This window comes from Mycteria americana, unplaced genomic scaffold, assembly GCF_035582795.1.
Source record: "Mycteria americana isolate JAX WOST 10 ecotype Jacksonville Zoo and Gardens unplaced genomic scaffold, USCA_MyAme_1.0 Scaffold_276, whole genome shotgun sequence".
Classification (NCBI taxonomy): domain Eukaryota; kingdom Metazoa; phylum Chordata; class Aves; order Ciconiiformes; family Ciconiidae; genus Mycteria; species Mycteria americana.
Window position 1 is genome coordinate 259 of NW_027445616.1, and position 19,092 is coordinate 19,350.

Genomic DNA, 19,092 nt, shown 5'->3' on the forward strand with positions numbered 1-19,092 from the left:
GCCCCACGTCCTCGTGCGAGGTCCTCGTGCAAGCTCCTCGTGCGAGGCCCCCTCCCGCCATGAAACCCCGTCCTCATCCCAGCTCCCCTCCCTCTGCCAGGCCCCGTCCTCGTGCGAGGCTCAACCCCCCCCACCCCCGCCCTCGTGCGAGGCCGCGTCCTCGTGCGAGCCCCGCCCAGACACAGGCCCGCACGCGGTGTCACCTCTGTCACCCCCAGCGTCGCTTTTATTGTCCCCTCCCCCCCGTCACTTCTTCTTGGAGACGCCGACGGTGCGGCCCCGCCGGCCGGTCGTCTTGGTGTGCTGGCCTCGCACGCGCAGCCTGCGGGGACACGGGTGGCCTCAGGGACCCTGTCCCCCAGTGTCACCTCCCCCGAACCAGTGTCATGTCCCCAACCCCCCCCCCCCCCCCCTTCACCCCCAGTGTCCCCAAACCCCTCTCGGTGTCCCCAACCTTGCCCCTTCACCCCCAGAAGCGCCGCGGCTCCCTCGCACGTGGGGACACGGACACGGGCCACCGCAGCCACCCTGTCCCCAAGTGTCACCTGTCCCCATGTCCCTGTGTGTGTCCCCCCCCGGTGTCCCCAACCCCCCCCCAGTGTCCCCAACCCCCCCCCTTCACCCCCAGAAGTGCCACAGCCCCCTTGGCCTTGCACGGGGGACACAGGACAGTGGCATCAGGGACCTCACCCCCCAGTGCCACCTCCCCTGTGTCCCTGTGACCTCCCCGGTGTCCCCAAACCCCCTCCCCGATGTCCCTGGTGTCCCCAAACCCCTCCCAGTGTCCCCAACACCCCCCCCATTCACCCCCAGAAGTGCCACAGCCCCCTTGGCCTTGCACGGGGGACACAGGACAGTGACACCAGGGACCTCACCCCCCCAGTGCCACCTCCCCTGTGTCCCCGTGACCTCCCCGATGTCCCCAAACCCCCTCCCTGGTGTCCCCAAACCCCTCCCAGTGTCCCCAACCCCCCCCCATTCACCCCCAGAAGTGCCACAGCCCCCTTGGCCTTGCACGGGGGACACAGGACAGTGGCATCAGGGACCTCACCCCCCCAGTGCCACCTCTCCTGTGTCCCTGTGACCTCCCCGGTGTCCCCAAACCCCCTCCCCGATGTCCCTGGTGTCCCCAAACCCCTCCCAGTGTCCCCAAACCCCCCCCCATTCACCCCCAGAAGTGCCACAGCCCCCTTGGCCTTGCACGGGGGACACAGGACAGTGACACCAGGGACCTCACCCCCCCAGTGCCACCTCCCCTGTGTCCCCGTGACCTCCCCGATGTCCCCAACCCCCTGCCCGGTGTCCCCAAACCCCTCCCAGTGTCCCCAACACCCCCCTCATTCACCCCCAGAAGCACCACAGCCCCCCTGCCTATGCATGAGGGGTGACAGGACAGTGGCATCAGGGACCTCACCCCCCAGTGCCACCTCTCCTGTGTCCCCGTGACCTCCCCGATGTCCCCAACCCCCCCCCCAGTGTCCCCAGACCCCCCCCCCAGCTCACCCCCAGAAATGCCGCAGTCCCCGATGCGCCCGGATTTTCTTCAGCCGCTCCAAATCCTCCCGCAATTTATTATCCAAGCCGTTGGCCAACACCTGCGGGGAGAGGGGACACCGGGGGACGTCAGGGGACGGCGGGGGACATGGGGGGGACGGGAGGGGACGGCGGGGGGTGTCCCCGTCCCCCTCACCTGGCTGTACTTCCCGTCCTTCACGTCCTTCTGCCGGTTGAGGAACCAGTCGGGGATCTTGTACTGCCGGGGGTTCTGCATGATGGTGATGACCCGCTCCACCTTCGGCGGGGGGGGGGGACATTAGGGGTGACAAAGTGACAACCCCGCCCCGCCAAAACGTCCCCAACCCCCTCCCCGAAACGTCCCCGTGTGTCGTCGTCGTCGTCCCCCGAAGCGCTCACCTCGTCCTCGGTCAGCTCGCCCGCCCGCTTGGTGAGGTCGATGTCGGCTTTGCGCAGCACGACGTGGGCGTAGCGGCGCCCCACGCCCTGGGGGGGGGTAAAAAAAAAAAAAAAAAAAGAGGGTGGGGGGGTCGTGTCACCCTTGTCACCCGTGTCACCCTCCTTCCGTGTCCCCTGGCGTCCCCTCACCTTGATGGCGGTGATGGCGAAGGCGATTTTCCGGCGGCCGTCGATGTTGGTGTTGAGGACGCGAAGGATGTGCTGGAACTTCTCGGGGATGACGAGAGACTGGGGGGGGGACGGACACGGTCACGGGGGGGGGACACGGTCACGGGAGGGGGGACACGGCCACCAGGGGTTGGGGACAGTCATGGGGAGGGGGCACAGGCACGGGGCGGGGGGGGGGCATGGTCACCGGGGGATGAGGACGGTCACGGGGCAGGGGACACGGTCACGGGGGGGGAGGTGGGACACGGTCACGGGGGGAGTGGGGGGGACACGGGGACAGGGGGGACACGGCCACCAGGGGTTGGGGACAGTCACGGGGAGGGGGCACAGGCACGGGGAGGGGGCACTGGCACGGGGCAGGGGGGCCCATGGTCACCGGGGGATGGGGACGCGATCACAGGGGGGGGACACGACACGGTCACGGGGGGGGTGGGGGGGGACACGATGGACACGGCCACCAGGGGTTGGGGACAGTCACGGGGACAGGACACGGGGGGGGGGGGGGGGGGGGAGACACACGGTCACCGGGGGATAGGGACGGTCACGGGGGGGGGGGGGGGGGGGACACGGCCACCGGGGTTGGGGACAGTCACGGGGAGGGGGCACGGGCACGGGGGGGGGGGATTCACGGGGATGGCGAGGGGACGATGCACAGTCACGGGAGGGGGGGAACACGGTCACAGGGGGATGGGGATGGTCACCGGGAGAGGACACGGTCACGGGGGGGGGGGGGGGGGGGTCCATGTTGACCGGGGAGAGACACACACGGTCACGGGGGGAGGGACACGGTCAGCGGGGGATGGCGATGGTCGGGGGGAGGGACACGGTTACGGGCGTGGGAGGCGGTCACCGGGAGGGGGAGAATCGGGGATTGGGGACACGGTCACGGGGGGGACGCACACGGCCACGGAAGGGCGGGGACGGCCACCGGCGGGGACATGGCCGCCACCGGGGGGGGGGGGGGGTGGGTGGGTGGGTGAAGTCCGGCCCCACGCCGCCGCCATCCCTTCCCTTCCCGCCGCCATCCCTCCCCCCCCGCTCTCTCCGTATCCCCCGCCGCTCCCCCGCGCCCTCCCCACCGCCCCCTCGCCCTCCCCGGGCCCCGATGGCGGCCGATGCCGCCGGCGCCCACCATGGCTGCGGCCTCCTCCTCCCGCCGGCTCCGCTCGAAGAGAAAGGCGGAAGTAGCGGCCGGGGCGGAAGTAACGTCAGCGCGGCGGGGGCGGGGCAGCGCCCGTCACGTGACAGAGGCGGCAGCCATGGCGGCTGAGGCGGCGGTAGGAGCGGGCCGGGACCGGGCCGGGGGCACCGGGAAGGGCCGGGGGGGGCACCGGGAAGGGCCCGGGCCGGGTCGGGCTGAGCCTCCGCCGCTTTTGCCGCAGGTTCGGGTGTCAGAGGCGGAGCTGGAGGCGGAGCTGGGCCCCGGCCCCCCCGACCCCGAGCTGGACCTGGGGGGGGAGGACCTGGTGCTGGATGAAGTGGACGGTGAGGGACCGGGGGGACACGGGGGGGTGTCCGGGGGGGGGGACACGGGGGGAGCAGTGATGGGGGGACACACACACACAAGCGGTGATGGGAAGGGGGGGAACCCCAGGGGAGCAGTTGGGGGGGGGGGACACACACAAGATGGGGGACCAGGGATGGGGGGGACACACACACGGGGGGGGTCTGGAGGGATGTGGGGACACCAGGGGACAGCTGGGGGGGACACGGGGGTGTTTTGGGGGGTGGGAATACCGGGGGGGGGGGTGCAGGGGTGTTGGGGGGGGCTGACAGGTGACAGGTGACACCCAGCGGGGGGGGGGGGGGGGGGGGGGGGGCAAGAGGGAGGGCGCAGGAGCAGTTTGGGGGGTGACACGGGGACAGGAGCGGTTTGGGGGGTGACACCGGGGACAGCGGTGACACCCAGCGCCCGTGGTGTCGTGTCCCCCCCCCCCAAGTTCACATCCAGGCCAACCTGGAGGACGCGCTGGTGCAGGAGGCCCTGAAGACGGTGAGTGGCTCTTGTCACCTGTGTCCCCCCCTCCCCGGCCGAAACACCCTGCCCCATAGCGTCCCCAGCCCCACGGCGTGTCCCCTCCCGGTGACGCGGCTGTCCCCGCAGGGCGTGGACCTGCGGCAGTACTCCAAGCAGGTGGAGCTGGAGCTGCAGGAGGTCGAGCGCGCCTCCATCCGCGACTGTATCCTTCGTTTGGGGGGGGCCGTGGGGGGGGGGATGGCCGTCCCCAACGTGTCCCCAACGTGTCCCCAACGTGTCCCCAACGTGTCCCCGCGTCCTTTACCCGCCCTCGCAGACATCAAGGAGAGCGAGAACATCGCCTCGCTGCACAACCAGATCACCGCTTGCGACGCCATCCTGGAGGTGAGGGGTGGGACGGGGGTGGCCCCGGCCGTCCCCAAAGTGTCCCCCGAGCCCTCGCTGTCCCCTCACCCCTCTCTGTGTGTCCCCCCCCCCCCGCCTTGTCCCCAGCGCATGGAGCAGATGCTGGGCGCTTTCCAGTGCGACCTGAGCAGCATCAGCTCCGAGATCCGGACGCTGCAGGAGCAGTCGGTGGCCATGAACTTGCGGCTGAAGAACCGCCGGGCCGTGCGGCGGCAGCTGGGCCAGCTCCTGGATGAGCTGGTGGTCCCCGCTGCCATGATCAGGTGGGACGCAGGGGGACGAGAGGAGGTGTTTGTCACCTCCCGCGGCCTCGTGTCACTTTTTTTTGTCACCCAACCCCCCCCCAGCACCATCCTGGAGGTGCCGGTGACGGAGCCGGAATTTCTGGAGCAGCTGCAGGAGCTGAACGGGAAAATCAACTCGGTGAAGGAGCAGGCCTTCCGCGAGACCGTGGCCTGCGCCGACGTCCAGCACGTCCTGGAGAAACTCAAGATTAAGGTGATGACGACCCCCTCGGCACCCAGGGGACCTCCTCGGCACCCAAGGGACCCCTCAGCACCCCCCAACCCTGTGTGTCCCCCCCCCCAAGGCCGTCACTAAGATCCGGGAGTTCGTCCTGCAGAAGATCTACTCCTTCCGCAAGCCCATGACCAACTACCAGATCCCTCAAAACGCCTTGTTGAAGTACAGGTGGGCTGTCGGGGCTGCGGAAGAAAAGAGGGGTGCGAGGAAAGGGGGTACCCCAACTTCTCCCCGCGTCCCCCGGCAGGTTTTTCTACCAGTTCTTACTGGGCAACGAGCGGGTGGTGGCGCAGGAGCTGCGGGAGCAGTACGTGGACACCATGAGCAAGATTTATCTCTCCTACTTCAAATCCTACACCAGTCGCCTCATGAAGATCCAGGTGGGGGCTGGCGGGACATATTGGGGGGCTGGGGGGGGATATTGGGGGGCTGGGGGGACATCGGGGGGCTGGGGGGACACGCTTCGGGTGCTGACCCCCTCCATTTTGTCCCCGCAGTACGAGGAGGTGGCGGAGAAGGACGATCTCATGGGCGTGGAGGACACGGCCAAGAAAGATATCCTGGGGTTGTGGGGGGGGGACGGGACAGGGGATGATGGGGGGGGGGTTTGGGGGTCTGGGGCCACCCCGTTATCGCCTTGACCCCCGTTATCGTGTCCTCCCCCGCGCCATCACGTTTCTTCTCGAAACCGTCGCTGAAGAACCGTAACACCGTCTTCACCCTGGGCAACCGGGGCAGCGTCATCGGGGCGGCCGAGCTGGAGGGTCCCATCATCGTACCCCACGCCGCGCAAAAAAGCGACGTGCGGGTGAGTCCGAGGGGGAGGGGGGGGTCAGGGGATCGTTGGGGGGGGGGGGGGTGTGTCCTGACCTCTGTCCGTCCTTCTGTCCGTCCGTAGTACCCCTTCGAGTCGCTGTTCCGCAGCCAGCACTACGCTCTCCTGGATAACAGTTGCCGCGAATATTTATTCCTCTGCGATTTTTTTATGGTGACGGGTCCCAGCGCCCAGGATCTTTTCAACGCCGTCATGGGCAAGACCTTGAGTATGTTCCTGGTGAGTTGTTTTTTTTTTTTCTGGGGGGGGGGGGGCTGTGGGAGGTTTTTGGGGACCCCTCCCCGAGGCCGCCGACACCCCTGCGGCGTTGCAGAAGCACATGGAAACCTACGTCTCCGACTGCTACGACAGCATCGCCGTCTTCCTCTGCATCCACATCGTCCTGCGCTTCAAAGCCATCATGGCCAAGCGCAACATCCCCGCCGTCGATAAGTGAGTGGGGAGGGCGAAGCTTGGGGACCCCCCCCAAATCCCGCCGGCACCCCAAAATCCGTGTGTCCCCCCCCCAGGTACTGGGACACGCTGCTGGAGATCCTGTGGCCTCGCTTCGAGCACATCCTGGAGCTCAACATCCAAAGCATCCAGACCACCGACCCCCAGAAATTGGGGTTCCTCGATACCCGACCCCACTACGTATGGAGGCAGAGGGGCAATGGGGGGGGGGTTTGGGGTCCCCCCCGTGCTCCCCCCCCCCCTCACCCCGCACCCCCAAACCCCCCAGATCACCCGCCGCTACGCCGAGTTCTCCTCCGCCATCGTCAGCATCAACCAGACCTTCCCTAACGAGAAAACCCACGCGCTGCTGGGGCAGCTCCAGGTATTGAGGGCAGGGAGGAACTTAGGGATCCCCCCCCCCCCCCTAAATTTTTTTGGGGGACCCCCAACACCCCCCCCCCGGTGTCGTCATCCCCCAGGTGGAGGTGGAGAACTTCGTGCTGCGCGTGGCGGCCGAGTTCTCCTCCCGCAAGGAGCAGCTCATCTTCCTCATCAACAACTACGACATGATGCTGGGCGTCCTCATGGTAACGACGACCCCCCCCCTTCCTCCCCCGCCCCCCCCAAACCCAGGGGGTACCCCTAAATTTAAGGGGGGGACCCCTCAAAATGTGTGTGTGTCCCCCCCATCTCACCCCAAGGAGCGGGCGGTGGAGGAGAGCAAGGAGGTGGAGGGCTTCCAGCAGCTCCTCTCTGCCCGCACCCAGGTGAGCGCCCCCCCCCCCCATTTTTGGGGCTCCCCCCTACATTTTTGGGGTTCCCCTTTGTTTTTTGGGGGGGGTATCACCATCTCTTCCCGCAGGAATTCATCGAGGAGATCCTCTCCCCCCCCTTCGGCGGGATGATCGCCTTCGTCAAGGAAGCCGAGGCGCTGCTGGAGAAGGGGCAGCTGGAGCGGCTGCGCGGCGAGGAGGGTAAGGAGAAGTTTGGGGACCCCCACCCCCTTTTTCCAGCGCCTTGGGGGGGGTCCTTAGGGTCTTCTCTCTCTCTCTGCGTCCCCCCCCGCCTTCAGCTCGCGTCACCCAACTGGCTCGGGGCTTCTCCAGCACTTGGAAAGCGTCGGTGGAGTCGCTCAGCCAGGACGTCATGCGTTCCTTCAGCAACTTCAAGAACGGCACCGGCATCATCCAGGTGGCATCTGAGGGGGGCGGGGGGGGGGGGGGGTCCTAGGGGATTTAGGGGGGTCCTAGGGGATTTGGGGGGGGGTCCCTGACCTCCCCCGCCTCTCCCCAGGGTGCCCTGACGCAGTTGATCCAGTATTACCACCGTTTCCACAAGGTGCTGGCGCAGCCCCCCCTCCGCTCCCTGCCCGCCCGCGCCGAGCTCATCAACATCCACCACCTCATGGTGGAGCTCAAGAAGCACAAGCCCAACTTCTAGAAGGTGGGGGGGGGGCATCAGTCTGTCTGTCTGTCCCTCTGTGTGTCCCCCCCCCCTCCCCAGACAGCCGCTGTCACCCCCCCGGGGGGTGACACCCCCCCACACACCCCGCCGCCACGCGTGGATAAAGGACGAGAGGCGCAGGAGGGCCCCGAGCGATGCTTTATTGCGGGGTGGGGGGGGGCTTAAAGGGGTGAGGGGGGGGGTCCAAGGGGTGGGGGAGGGGGTCCCGGGGGTGGGGGACAGCCACTGTGGGGGGGGTGTGTCCCGTCCCCCCCCCGGGTGGGGGACAAAGGGTAGAAGGTGCTGTCCCCTGCGGTGATGCCGTCTGCCACCCGTGGGGGGGGGGGGCAAGCCCCGGGGGGGTGGGGGGGACACTGGTGACCCCTGGGTGTCACCTCTGGGCCCCCCCACCCCAAAGAGGGGGGGGGGGAGGCACCGGGGGGACCCCCACGGACTTTTTGTCCCCCTGACCCAGGACAGCAGTGTTGTGTCGTCCCCCCCCACCCCAGGGTGACTCGGGGACACACACACAGAGTGGGGGGGTCACCCTGCTTTGGGGGGCTCCCCCCCCCCCCCCCCCCAGCTAAGGGGGGGGTCCCAAGGACCTCAGACCCCCCCCCCTTCCCCAGTAGCTCACCCCTGCCATCCCTGGGGGGCACTGGGACTGCCCCCCCCCCCCCCAGCAGGCGCCTGGGGACTGTCACCCCCCCGCTTCACCCATGGGTGACTGGGGGGGGGGGGGGGGGGCTGTGTGTCCCCCCCCAAATCCCTCCTGTGGGGGGGGGGGACGACAGCGGGACCGTCCCCCCACCCACCAGTGGGTGAGCGGGGACCATCCCCGTCCCAGTCCCTCCCTGGCGGGGGGGGGGGGACACTGCGACTGTCACCCCCCTTCCCCTCCCCCCCAGGTGACAGGGGACTGTCCCCTCTGTGTGCGTGTGTCCCCCCCCCAAGCGTCACCCCGCACAGAGGGAAACACCTTCAGGACCCCCCCCAGGAGCCCCCAGCCAGTCCACGGGGACGGGGGGGGGACACCCCAGGGGGGTCCTGAGGGACCCCAAGGGCCTTGGGTGGGTGGGGGGGGGGGGGAAGGGAGGGTGGGGTCCTGGGGGTGTCCCCCCCCACCCCCCCTACTTCTGCTCCTTGGTGGGCGCGTAGTAGAGCTCCAGGGGTTTGCTGACCTTCCAGTACTTCTCGTTCACCAGCTCCAGCGTCAGGGACCCGTTGAGGGTCTGGCGGGGGGGGGGGGGGGGAAGAAAAAGGGGGTGAGCCCCTGGTGTCCCCCCCTAAAGGCCCCAACCCCCCTCCCGCCCCCCCGGTGTCCCCGTGTCCCCCCCCGGTACCGTGAAGGCTCCGCCGGCGGTGGTGATGTAGATGGTGTACTGCTTCTCGCTCACCTCCTCCAGCCCCGCCGCCGCCTCGGGGCCCGGCCCCGGGGCCTCCTCCAGCGCGATCCGCAGGGCCAGGTACTTGGAGAGGTGATCGACCGTGGCGTTGGCCGTCGTCTTGACGTACCTGCCGGGGGGAGGAGGAGGAGGAGGAGGAGGAGGAGGGAGGGGAGAGGAGGAGGAAGAGGAAGAGGAGAAAGAGAGAGACAGGAGAAAGAGCAGACGGAAGAGGAGAGAGAGGAGGAGAAAGAGGAAGAGGAGAAAGAGAGAGACAGGAGAAAGAGCAGACAGGAGAGGAGAGAGGAGGAGGAAGAGGAGAGAGAGGAGGAGGAAGAGGAGAGAGAGGAGGAGGAAGAGGAGAGAGAGGAGGAGGAAGAGGAGAGAGAGGAGGAGGAAGAGGAGAGGAGGAGGAAGAGCAGAGAAAGAGACAGGAGGAAGAGGAGAGAGACGAGGAGGAAGAGAGGAGAGAGAGAGACAGGAGGAAGAGGAGAGAGAGAGGAGGAGAAGAAAAAGACAGGAGGAAGAGAAGAAAGAGAGGAGGAAGAGGAGGAGAAGAGAGAGAAGAAGGAAGAGGAAGAGGGGGAGAAAGAGGAAGAGAAAGGAGGGAGGAAGAAGAGGAGAAGAAGAGAGACAGGAGGAAGAGAAGGAGGAAGAGGAGGAGAAGAGAGAGACAGGAGGAAGAGAAGAAGAAAGAGGAAGAGAAAGGAGGGAGGAAGAAGAGGAGGAAGAGAAAGAAAGAAAGAGAAAAGAAAGAGACAGGAGGAAGAGAAGAAGGAAGAGAAGAGAAAGAGACAGGAGGAAGAGAAGAAGGAAGAGGAAGAGGGAGAGAAAGAGGAAGAGAAAGGAGGGAGGAAGAGGAGGAGGAAGAAGAGGAGAAGAGAAAGAAAAAGAAGAAAGAAGAAGAGAGGAGGAGGAGAAAGAGGAGGGAGGAAGAAGATAGGGAGGGAAAGCAGAGAGGAGGAGGAGGAAAAGAGGAGAAGGAGGAGGAGAAGGAGGAGGAGCGGAAGAGAGAAAGAGGAGGAGGAGGAGGAGAAAGAGAAGAGGAAGGCAGGAGAATGAGGAGATAGAGGAGAAAAAGGACGAGGAGGAAGGGAAGAAGGGGAAGACAGAGGAGGAGGAGGGAGGCCTGAGGCTGGCAGCAGGAGGAGGAAGGCTTCCCGCCACCCCCGGGGAGGTGGGGGGTCTCGGGGGGGGGGGGGGGGATTCAGGAGCCCTGCCTGCACCAGGGAGCCCCTGCCCGCAGTCGCATCCCTGCCCACACTGGTGAGAGCCCCTGCCCGCACCGGTGAGCCCCTGCCTGCATGAGGCAGCCCCTGCCTGCACCGGTGAGAGCCCCTGCCCGCTGCCCCATCCCTGCCTGCACCAGGGAGCCCCTGCCCACACCGGGGAGCCCCTGCCTGCTGTCCCATCCCTGCCTGCACTGGGGAGAACCCCTGCCTACTGTCGCATCCCTGCCTGCACCAGGGAGCCCCTGCCTGCACTGGTGAGAGCCCCTGCCCGCTGTCCCATCCCTGCCTGCACCGGGGAGCCCCTGCCCTCATCAGGCAGCCCCTGCCCACTGTCACATCCCTGCCTGCACCGGGGAGGCCCTGCCTGCACTGGGGAGAGCCCCTGCCCGCTGTCCCATCCCTGCCCGCACCAGGGAGCCCCTGCCTGCTGTCACATCCCTGCCTGCACCGGGGAGCCCCTGCCCTCATCAAGCAGCCCCTGCCCGCTGTCCCATCCCTGCCTGCACTGGGGAGAGCCCCTGCCCGCTGTCACATCCCTGCCTGCACCGGGGAGCTCCTGCCTGCAGCGGTGAGAGCCCCGGCCCTCATCAAGCAGCCCCTGCCTGCTGTCCCATCCCTGCCTGCACCAGGGAGCCCCTGCCCTCATCAGGCAGCCCCTGCCCACTGTCACATCCCTGCCTGCACCAGGGAGCCCCTGCCCGCTGTCCCATCCCTGCCTGCACTGGGGAGAGCCCCTGCCCGCTGTCCCATCCCTGCCCGCACCAGGGAGCCCCTGCCCTCATCAGGCAGCCCCTGCCCGCTGTCACATCCCTGCCTGCACCGGGGAGCCCCTGCCTGCTGTCGCATCCCTGCCTGCACTGGGGAGAGCCCCTGCCTGCTGTCCCATCCCTGCCTGCACTGGGGAACCCCTGCCCTCATCAAGCAGCCCCTGCCCACTGTCGCATCCCTGCCTGCACCAGGGAGCCCCTGCCTGCACTGGTGAGAGCCCCTGCCCGCTGTCCCATCCCTGCCCGCACCAGGGAGCCCCTGCCCTCATCAAGCAGCCCCTGCCTGCACCGGGGAGCCCCTGCCTCATCAAGCAGCCCCTGCCTGCTGTCCCATCCCTGCCTGCACCGGGGAGCCCCTGCCCGCTGTCACATCCCTGCCTGCACCAGGGAGCCCCTGCCTGCACCGGGGAGCCCCTGCCTGCTGTCGCATCCCTGCCTGCACCAGGGAGCCCCTGCCCTCATCAAGCAGCCCCTGCCCGCTGTCACATCCCTGCCTGCACTGGGGAGAGCCCCTGCCTGCACTGGGGAACCCCTGCCCTCATCAAGCAGCCCCTGCCCACTGACGCATCCCTGCCTGCACCGGGGAGCCCCTGCCCGCTGTCACATCCCTGCCTGCACCAGGGAGCCCCTGCCCTCATCAAGCAGCCCCTGCCTGCACCGGGGAGCCCCTGCCTGCTGTCGCATCCCTGCCCGCACTGGGGAACCCCAGCCCTCATCAAGCAGCCCCTGCCCACTGTCGCATCCCTGCCTGCACCAGGGAGCCCCTGCCTGCACCAGGGAGCCCCTGCCTGCTGTCGCATCCCTGCCTGCACTGGGGAGAGCCCCTGCCTGCACCAGGGAGCCCCTGCCCTCATCAAGCAGCCCCTGCCCACTGTCGCATCCCTGCCCGCACCGGGGAGCCCCTGCCCTCATCAGGCAGCCCCTGCCCGCACTGGTGAGCCCCTGCCTGCTGTCCCATCCCTGCCCGCACTGGGGAGCCCCTGCCCGCACCGGCGCAGCCCCTGCCCGCGTCCCTGCCCTCACCGTGTCTGCGAGTACTCCCCCTTCTCCACCAAAAGAGGATGCGGACGGAAAACCAGCTCGATCTCGCTGCTGCCCGGTTCCGCGCCCGGCTCGGGGCTGCCCCGCCCTCCCCCTTCGTGAGAGGTTTCGGGATCAGGATCGGGCCCGGAATCGTCGGAAGCTCGGGACCGTTTCCGGCTGGGTCCGGCCTCGGGGTGGCTGGGGGCCGAGGCGTTGCTGAGGTGGGAGCGGCTGTCGCAGTTGTCCTCTCCGCCGCTGAACGTGGCGTTATCCGATTCCTGGTGCAGCTTCCGCACTCGCTGAGCCCTACGGGAGACGACCGGGGATCAACCCCACCCCGGAGAACGGGTTTGGGTGGGAAGGGACCTCTGAAGGTCACCTCCTCCACGGGCAGGGACATCTTCACCTAGAGCAGGTTCCTCAGAGCCCAGTCCCACCCCACCTTGAACCTTCCCAGGGATGGGGCGTCTCCCACCTCTCTGGGCAACCTGGGCCGGTGTCTCACCAGCCGTTCCTCACGGCAGAGGTGTCCCATCCCTCGGATCATCTCTGTGGCCTCCTCTGGACCTGCTCCAACAGGTCCATGTCCTTCTTGTCCCGAGGAGCCCTGGACGCAGTGCTCCAGGGGGTCTCACCAGAGCAGAGGGGGAGCATCCCCTCCCTCCACCTGCTGGCCACGCTTCTTCTGATGTGGCCCAGGAGACGCTTGGCTTTCCGGGCTGCCAGCGCACGTTGCCGGCTCCTGTCCAGCTCTTCATCCACCACGTCCTTCTCCACTCTCCATCCCTTCATCCCCCAGCCTGTGCCCATGTTTGGGATTGCCCCCACCCAGGACCTCGCACTTGGCCTGGTTGAACCTCATGAGGTTCCTCACTTGGGCCCCCCTGTCCAGGTCCCTCTGGATGGTTCCCTTCCCTCTGGGGTATCAACCACCCCACTCAGCGTGGGGTCACCTGCCCAGTTGCTGAGGGTGCCCTCGATCCCACCATCTATGTGGTTGACGAAGATACGGAACAGTACTGGTCCCAGTATGGACCCCTGAGGGACACCACTCATCACTGGTCTCCATCCGGCCACGGAGCCATTGACCACAACCCTCTGGACGCCACCATCCACCCAATTCCTCATCCACCAATTCTACCCAATTGAGGGAGGAGAACGTTGTGGAGCACCACGTCAAAGAGATGACGGTGGCACCTATAACTGATGAAGATACAGAACAGTCCTGGTCCCAGTATGGACCCCTGAGAGACACCTCTTGTCGCTGATCTCCATCTGGACATGGAGCCATTGACCACAACCCTCTGGACGCCACCATCCACCCAATTCCTCATCCACCAACTCCTTCCAACTGGGAGAGGAGAACGTTGTGGAGCACCACGTCAAAGAAACGATGGTGGCACATATCGTTGATGGAGATATGGAACGGTACTGGTCCCAGTATGGACCCCTGAGGGACACCACTCATCACTGGTCTCCATCTGGACGTGGAACCATTGACCACAACCCTCTGGATGCCACCATCCACCCAATTCCTCATCCACCAACTCCTTCCAACTGGGAGAGGAGAACGTTGTGGAGCACCACGTCAAAGAAACGATGGTGGCACATATCGTTGATGGAGATATGGAACGGTACTGGTCCCAGTATGGACCCCTGAGGGACACCATTCATCACTGGTCTCCATCTGGACGTGGAACCGTTGACCACAACCCTCTGGATGCCACCATCCACCCAATTCCCCATCCACCGCTCCATCACCTCCACCTCCGCTTTCCAGAGAAGGACTTTGGGGAGGATCCCGCTGGGAAGGGGGGTTTGGGGGGGGGTTTGGGGTCCTACCTGTGCATCGCCTGCATCTTGAGCCCCTCCTCGATGCTGCTGCTGAGCGCCTGCTGGTTGTGGAGGCGGCTGAGCTTGGCCAGGACCCGATCCTGGTGGGCCTCGTACTCATCCCGGCTGGGATAAATCTTGGAGATCAGAGCGTCAAAGTTGGGATCCGGTCGCAGGGATCGCTTGGAAACCAGCTTCTTCCGACACGTGGGACATTCCTTGTTCCTGATAAAGGGGACAACGGGTGACGCGCCGACCGCCCCCACCCCGCCGGTGAGGCCGTCGTCGTCATCCCCCCCACCCCGCCCCCCCCCCGGGCCGGCCGTTACCCGCTGCGCAGGGCGGTGACGATACAGTCGGAGCAGAAGCGGTGCAGGCACTCCTTGGTGGTCATGGTGTTCTTCAGCATGTCCAGGCAGATGGGACACATCAGCTCGCTGTGGAGGCTGCGCGGGGACACCGCGATCTCCGTCCCGTCCATGATGGCCTCCTGCGAGGCGGGAGGGGGGGGGGGGGACACGTTGTGTCACGGCCGTTGGGGGGGGGGACACACGGACGACAGGGTGCTGTCCCCCACCCTGGTGTGGGGCACCTTGATCTGGCTCGGCTCCTCTAGGGTGGGGGGGGGACGACGGGGGGACAGGATGCTGTCACCCTGCCGTGGGGACACCCCGCTCTGCACGGCTGCTGTGGGGTGACAGGACGCTGTCCCCCACCCTGGGGACACCACCCCCCCCCCCCCCCTCGGCCCCACTCCCCTGGGGTGTGGGGTGCTGGGGTGCTGTGTCCCCCCCGATCTGGCTCAGCTCCCGGGGTGGGGGGAGGGGGGTGACAGCACACTGTCCCCACCCTGGGGACACCCCCCTGCGCCCACCCCCCCACGATGTGGGGTGACAACACCCCCTCCCCCATAGGGTACCCCCCCCCCCCAGCCCCCCTCCCCCGAGGGTGCCAGCCCTCAGCCCCCCCCCCCCCCCCTTGGGGGTGCCCCCCCGCGCTCTTCCCTCCCCCGGGCTGCCCCCAGCCCCTAAAACCTGGGGTTCCCCCCCCCTTCCCCCACCTTGGGGGGGGGGGGAGGGTGCCAGCCCCTGTGCCCCCCCCGGGGTGTCCCCCTCCCCCCGGGCCCCCCCGGACCTGCGGGGTGCGGTGCAGCTCGTACAGGCTCAGCTCCCAGGTCTTGCTGGCGCTCTGCGCGTTGGCGGGGGCGGCCATGGCGGGCGGGGCGGCGGCGGTAACCGGAGGCTCCCCGGTACCGACCACCCACCCCTCCCCCCCCCCGGTCCCCGTCCCTCACCCTCAGCCGCCGGCGGGTCCCCCCCTTCCTGCCGCTCGCCGAGGGGGCGGCGCCTGGTGGATGCGTCACTTCCTGCTCGCCCGGACTGATGACATCGCCAGCCGCGCCGACGCGCGGCACCCGCCCTCCCCGCCCCCCCCCCTCCCCCCGTCCCCCGTAGCCAATCACAGCCGGGGGATTTCTCCCGCCGGTCCTGACAGCCAATAAGGATTCACCACCGGCGCGCTCGCCGTTCCCACGCTCCTCTCCCCGCCAATGGGGCGGCTCGGCCAATGGGGGAGCAGCGGGGCGGGGCCGGGAGCCCTGGGGAGGGTGGGGTCGGGGGGGTACCGGAGGCGGGGCCGGGGAGATGAGGGGCGGAGTCGTGGTCCAGGGGGCGGGGCAGGGCCAGCGGGGGCGGGGCTTCAGCACCACCTGCCGCGGCGGGGGGCGGGGCTCCGTCCCCTCCCGGTACCGGGAGCGAACCCGGGGTCCCTCCCCTCCGGTCCCGGGGGCCGAGGGGGGGTCCGGGGGGTTATTTCGCGGTACCGGGGGACGGGGGGGAGCCCCGCAGGGTCCCGGTGCCCCCCCCGTGCCCGGGGTCGGTAGGGAGCCCCGGCTGTGCCCGGTGCCCCGGTGTCGGTAGGAGCCCCGGCTCTGCCCCCTCCCCGGTGCCCCGGTGTCGGTAGGAACCCCGGTGTGGGTAGCAGCCCCGGCTCTACCCCCCCGCTGCCCCCCGCTGTCGGTAGGGAGCCCCGGTCCGGTGCTCCCCGGTGGCCGGTGTCGGTGGGGACCCCCGGCTCTGCCCCCCCCCCCCCGGTACCCGGTACCCCCCGGTGCTGCCCGGTGTCGGTAGGAGCCCCGGTGCCCGGTGCCGGTAGGAGCCCCGGCTCTGCCCCCCCGGTGCCCCCCGGTGCCCTGTGTCGGTAGGAGCCCCGGCTCTGCCCCCCCCCCGGTGCCCCCCGGTGCCCCCCGGTGCCCGGTGTCGGTAGGAGCCCCGGCTCACGACGTCCACACCCAACTCTCGGCCGCCCACACAAGAATTGCGTTTGGGACAATCACGAGCCGGTGCTCGGGGGGGGGGCACCGGGATCCCCGGGACCCCCGGGACCCCCGGGACCGGGGCCGCCCCGTGCAGCCGGAGCCCGAACCGTGCGGGGCGGCCCCGCCGGGATCGCTCCTTCCCGTCGTGGCCGGTGGTGACACGCGTGGGGTGGTCGCGGAGCGGCGGGGGGGGGGCGGGGGGGGGGGGGAATGCCCGGGGGGCGCAACCGGTGGCGGTGGGTGCGGGGAGGGGGAACCGGGAAGGGGGTGACCCGGGGGGTCCGGGGTTCACGGGGGGACCGGGTCGGGATCTCGCGGGGAGTGGGTCGGGGCATCCCGGGGGGGGGTCCGGGATCCACCGGGGAGCGGCTCCGGGGCCACCGGGAGCGGGTCGGGGCATCCCGGGGCGGGGGGGAGCCGGGATCCACCGGGGAGCGGCTCCGGGCCACCGGCACCGAGTCGGGGCGTGCGGGGGAGGGGGGGGGGGGCCGGGATCCACCGGGAGCGGGTCGGGGCATCCGGGGGGTTGGGGACGGGATCCACCGGGACCGGGTCGGAGCAACCGGGAGGGTCCGGGATCCACCGGGAAGCGGCTTCGGGTCCACCGGGTCCGAGTCGGGGCATCCCGGGGGAGTCCGGGATCCACCGGGGAGAGGCTCCGGGTCCACCGGGAGCGGGTCGGGGCAACCGGGAGGGTCCAGGATCCACCGGGGAGCGGGTCGGGGCATCCCGGGGGGGTCCAGGGTCCACCGGGAACCGGGTGGGGGCAACCGGGAGGGTCCGGGATCCACCGGGGACCGGGTCGGGGCATCCCGGGGGGATCCAGGGTCCACCGGGGAGCACCCCCGCCTCCACCGGGACCCCGCACCCCCCCGGTGCCCCTCTCCCGCCACCCCCCCCCCCTCCCGCGACCACCCACGGGGTGTCCCGTCCCGTCGTCCGTCCCCCCCCCCCCCCCCCCCGCCGTTCCCCCCTCCCGGCCCGGTTCGCCCCCTCTAACCCCGCTGTCCCGAGCGCTCCCTCCGGCCCGGCCCCGCCGCTCCCGCTCGCCCGGCGGCCGGTAATGGCGGAGGACGGCGGGGCACAAAGCCGGGGCCGGCCCCCCCGGGTGGGGGCCACCCAGCGCGGGGACCCCCGGGACCCCCGGCTCACACCCCCCCCCCCCCCCAAGCCCCGGTTGCCCCGAGTGACGGGGACCTGAATGGGCGGCATCTCCCCGGCCCCACCGGGCGCCGGCTTCAAACGGGGCCCCCGCCCCTCCCCCCGCCCCCCCGCCCCTCCCCCCGCCCCTCCCCCCGCCCCCATTGTCCCCGGGCCCCAGCGCGGGGGGGAGGGGGGGAGGAAACTGAGGCAGGGAGGGGGACACGGGCGTGGGGACCCCCCCTTGTCACCCCCCTTTGTCACCTCCCCCCCCCTCCCGAGACCCCCCCTTGTCACCCCACGCAGGACAGGGGACCCCGGCGCCTGAGTGGGGACCCCCCCCTTGTCACCCCCCTTTGTCACCTCCCCCCCCCGAGACCCCCCCTTGTGACCCCACGCAGGACAGGGGACCCCGGCGGCCGAGTCGGGACCCCCCCTTGTCACCCCCCCCTTGTCACCTCCCGCAGGACAGGGGACCCAGGTGTCCACGTGGGGACCCCCCCTTGTCAACCCCCCCTTGTCACCCCCCCCCCTTGTCACCCCACGCAGGACAGGGGACCCAGGCGCGGGGGGGGGAGCAGAGGCAGCGCCAGCTGGGGGGGCTTCACCCCGTTTATTTGGGGGGGGGGGGGTGACACGAGTGGGGGGGACACAGAGGGATCCGTCACATGAAGAGTCCCCCTGAAACGAGAGAGAGAGGGTGGGGACGGGGACACTGCGGGGGGGGACAGGGGGACACGGGGGACAGGGACACGGGTGGGACATGGGGACATTGGGGGGGTGTGGGGATGGGGACAGGGACACGGGGGGACATGGGGACATTGGGGGGGTGGGGATGGGGACAGGGACACGGGGGGACATGGGGACATTGGGGGGGTGTGGGATGGGGACATGGGGACAGGGACACGGGGGGACATGGGGACACTGGGGGTGTGGGGACAGGGACACGGGGGGGACATGGGGACATTGGGGGGGTGTGGGGATGGGGACATGGGGACAGGGACACAGGGGGACATGGGGACATTGGGGGGTGTGGGGATGGGGACATGGGGACAGGGACACGGGGGGACATGGGGACATTGGGGGGGTGTGGGGATGGGGACAGGGACACGGGGGGACATGGGGACATTGGGGGGGTGTGGGGATGGGGACATGGGGACAGGGACACGGGGGGACATGGGGACATTGGGGGGTGTGGGGATGGGGACATGGGGACAGGGTCACGGGGGGGACATGGGGACATTGGGGGGGTGTGGGGATGGGGACATGGGGACAGCGACACGGGAGGGACATGGGGACATTGGGGGTGTGGGGACAGGGACACGGGGGGACATGGGGACATTGGGGGGTGTGGGGATGGGGACACGGGGGGACATGGGGACATTGGGGGGTGTGGGGATGGGGACAGGGACACAAGGGGACATGGGGACATTGGGGGGGTGTGGGGATGGGGACATGGGGACAGGGCCACGGGAGGGACATAGGGACACTGGGGGGGGACACGGGGACCCTGTGGGGATGGGGAGATGGGGACACGGGGGGGGGGACGACACAGGGACATGGTGGGGACACTGGGGGGGACACAGGGACATTGCGGGGGGGGGGACACGGGGAGGGGGGGGACACAGAGGGATC

General features: G+C 69.0%; 3 protein-coding genes across 4 annotated transcripts; 1 reads left to right on the plus strand and 2 right to left on the minus strand.

The window, feature by feature from the left end:
* Positions 1-208: 208 nt before the first annotated feature.
* RPS18 (ribosomal protein S18) lies at positions 209-3,441 on the minus strand. Its single transcript, XM_075489695.1, has 6 exons — positions 3,275-3,441; positions 2,104-2,202; positions 1,915-2,001; positions 1,691-1,792; positions 1,504-1,595; positions 209-322 (listed from the first exon to the last, which is right to left on the minus strand). The coding sequence occupies exons 1-6, from the start codon at positions 3,275-3,277 to the stop codon at positions 247-249; spliced, it is 459 nt and encodes a 152-aa protein (XP_075345810.1). The 5' UTR covers positions 3,278-3,441; the 3' UTR covers positions 209-246.
* Positions 3,370-7,834, plus strand: VPS52 (VPS52 subunit of GARP complex). Its single transcript, XM_075489696.1, has 20 exons — positions 3,370-3,419; positions 3,525-3,627; positions 4,083-4,135; positions 4,247-4,322; positions 4,437-4,504; positions 4,613-4,788; positions 4,873-5,023; positions 5,115-5,215; positions 5,295-5,427; positions 5,545-5,602; positions 5,722-5,855; positions 5,946-6,101; positions 6,196-6,314; positions 6,392-6,515; positions 6,604-6,699; positions 6,797-6,904; positions 7,019-7,084; positions 7,180-7,291; positions 7,390-7,508; positions 7,611-7,834. Exons 1-20 carry the CDS (start codon positions 3,402-3,404, stop codon positions 7,755-7,757), a joined length of 2,118 nt encoding a protein of 705 aa, XP_075345811.1. The 5' UTR covers positions 3,370-3,401; the 3' UTR covers positions 7,758-7,834.
* An 894-nt stretch (positions 7,835-8,728) lies between these two features.
* RING1 (ring finger protein 1) lies at positions 8,729-15,355 on the minus strand. 2 transcript variants are annotated; one of them, XM_075489698.1, is made up of 6 exons: positions 15,135-15,355; positions 14,330-14,490; positions 14,010-14,225; positions 12,168-12,473; positions 9,158-9,275; positions 8,729-8,992 (listed from the first exon to the last, which is right to left on the minus strand). In XM_075489698.1, exons 1-6 carry the CDS (start codon positions 15,210-15,212, stop codon positions 8,891-8,893), a joined length of 981 nt encoding a protein of 326 aa, XP_075345813.1. In that variant the 5' UTR covers positions 15,213-15,355; the 3' UTR covers positions 8,729-8,890. The 2 variants fall into 2 exon arrangements, with proteins under 2 accessions (XP_075345813.1, XP_075345812.1); XM_075489697.1 differs by having other exon boundaries at positions 8,732-8,992; positions 9,104-9,275.
* Between the last annotated feature and the right edge of the window lie 3,737 nt (positions 15,356-19,092).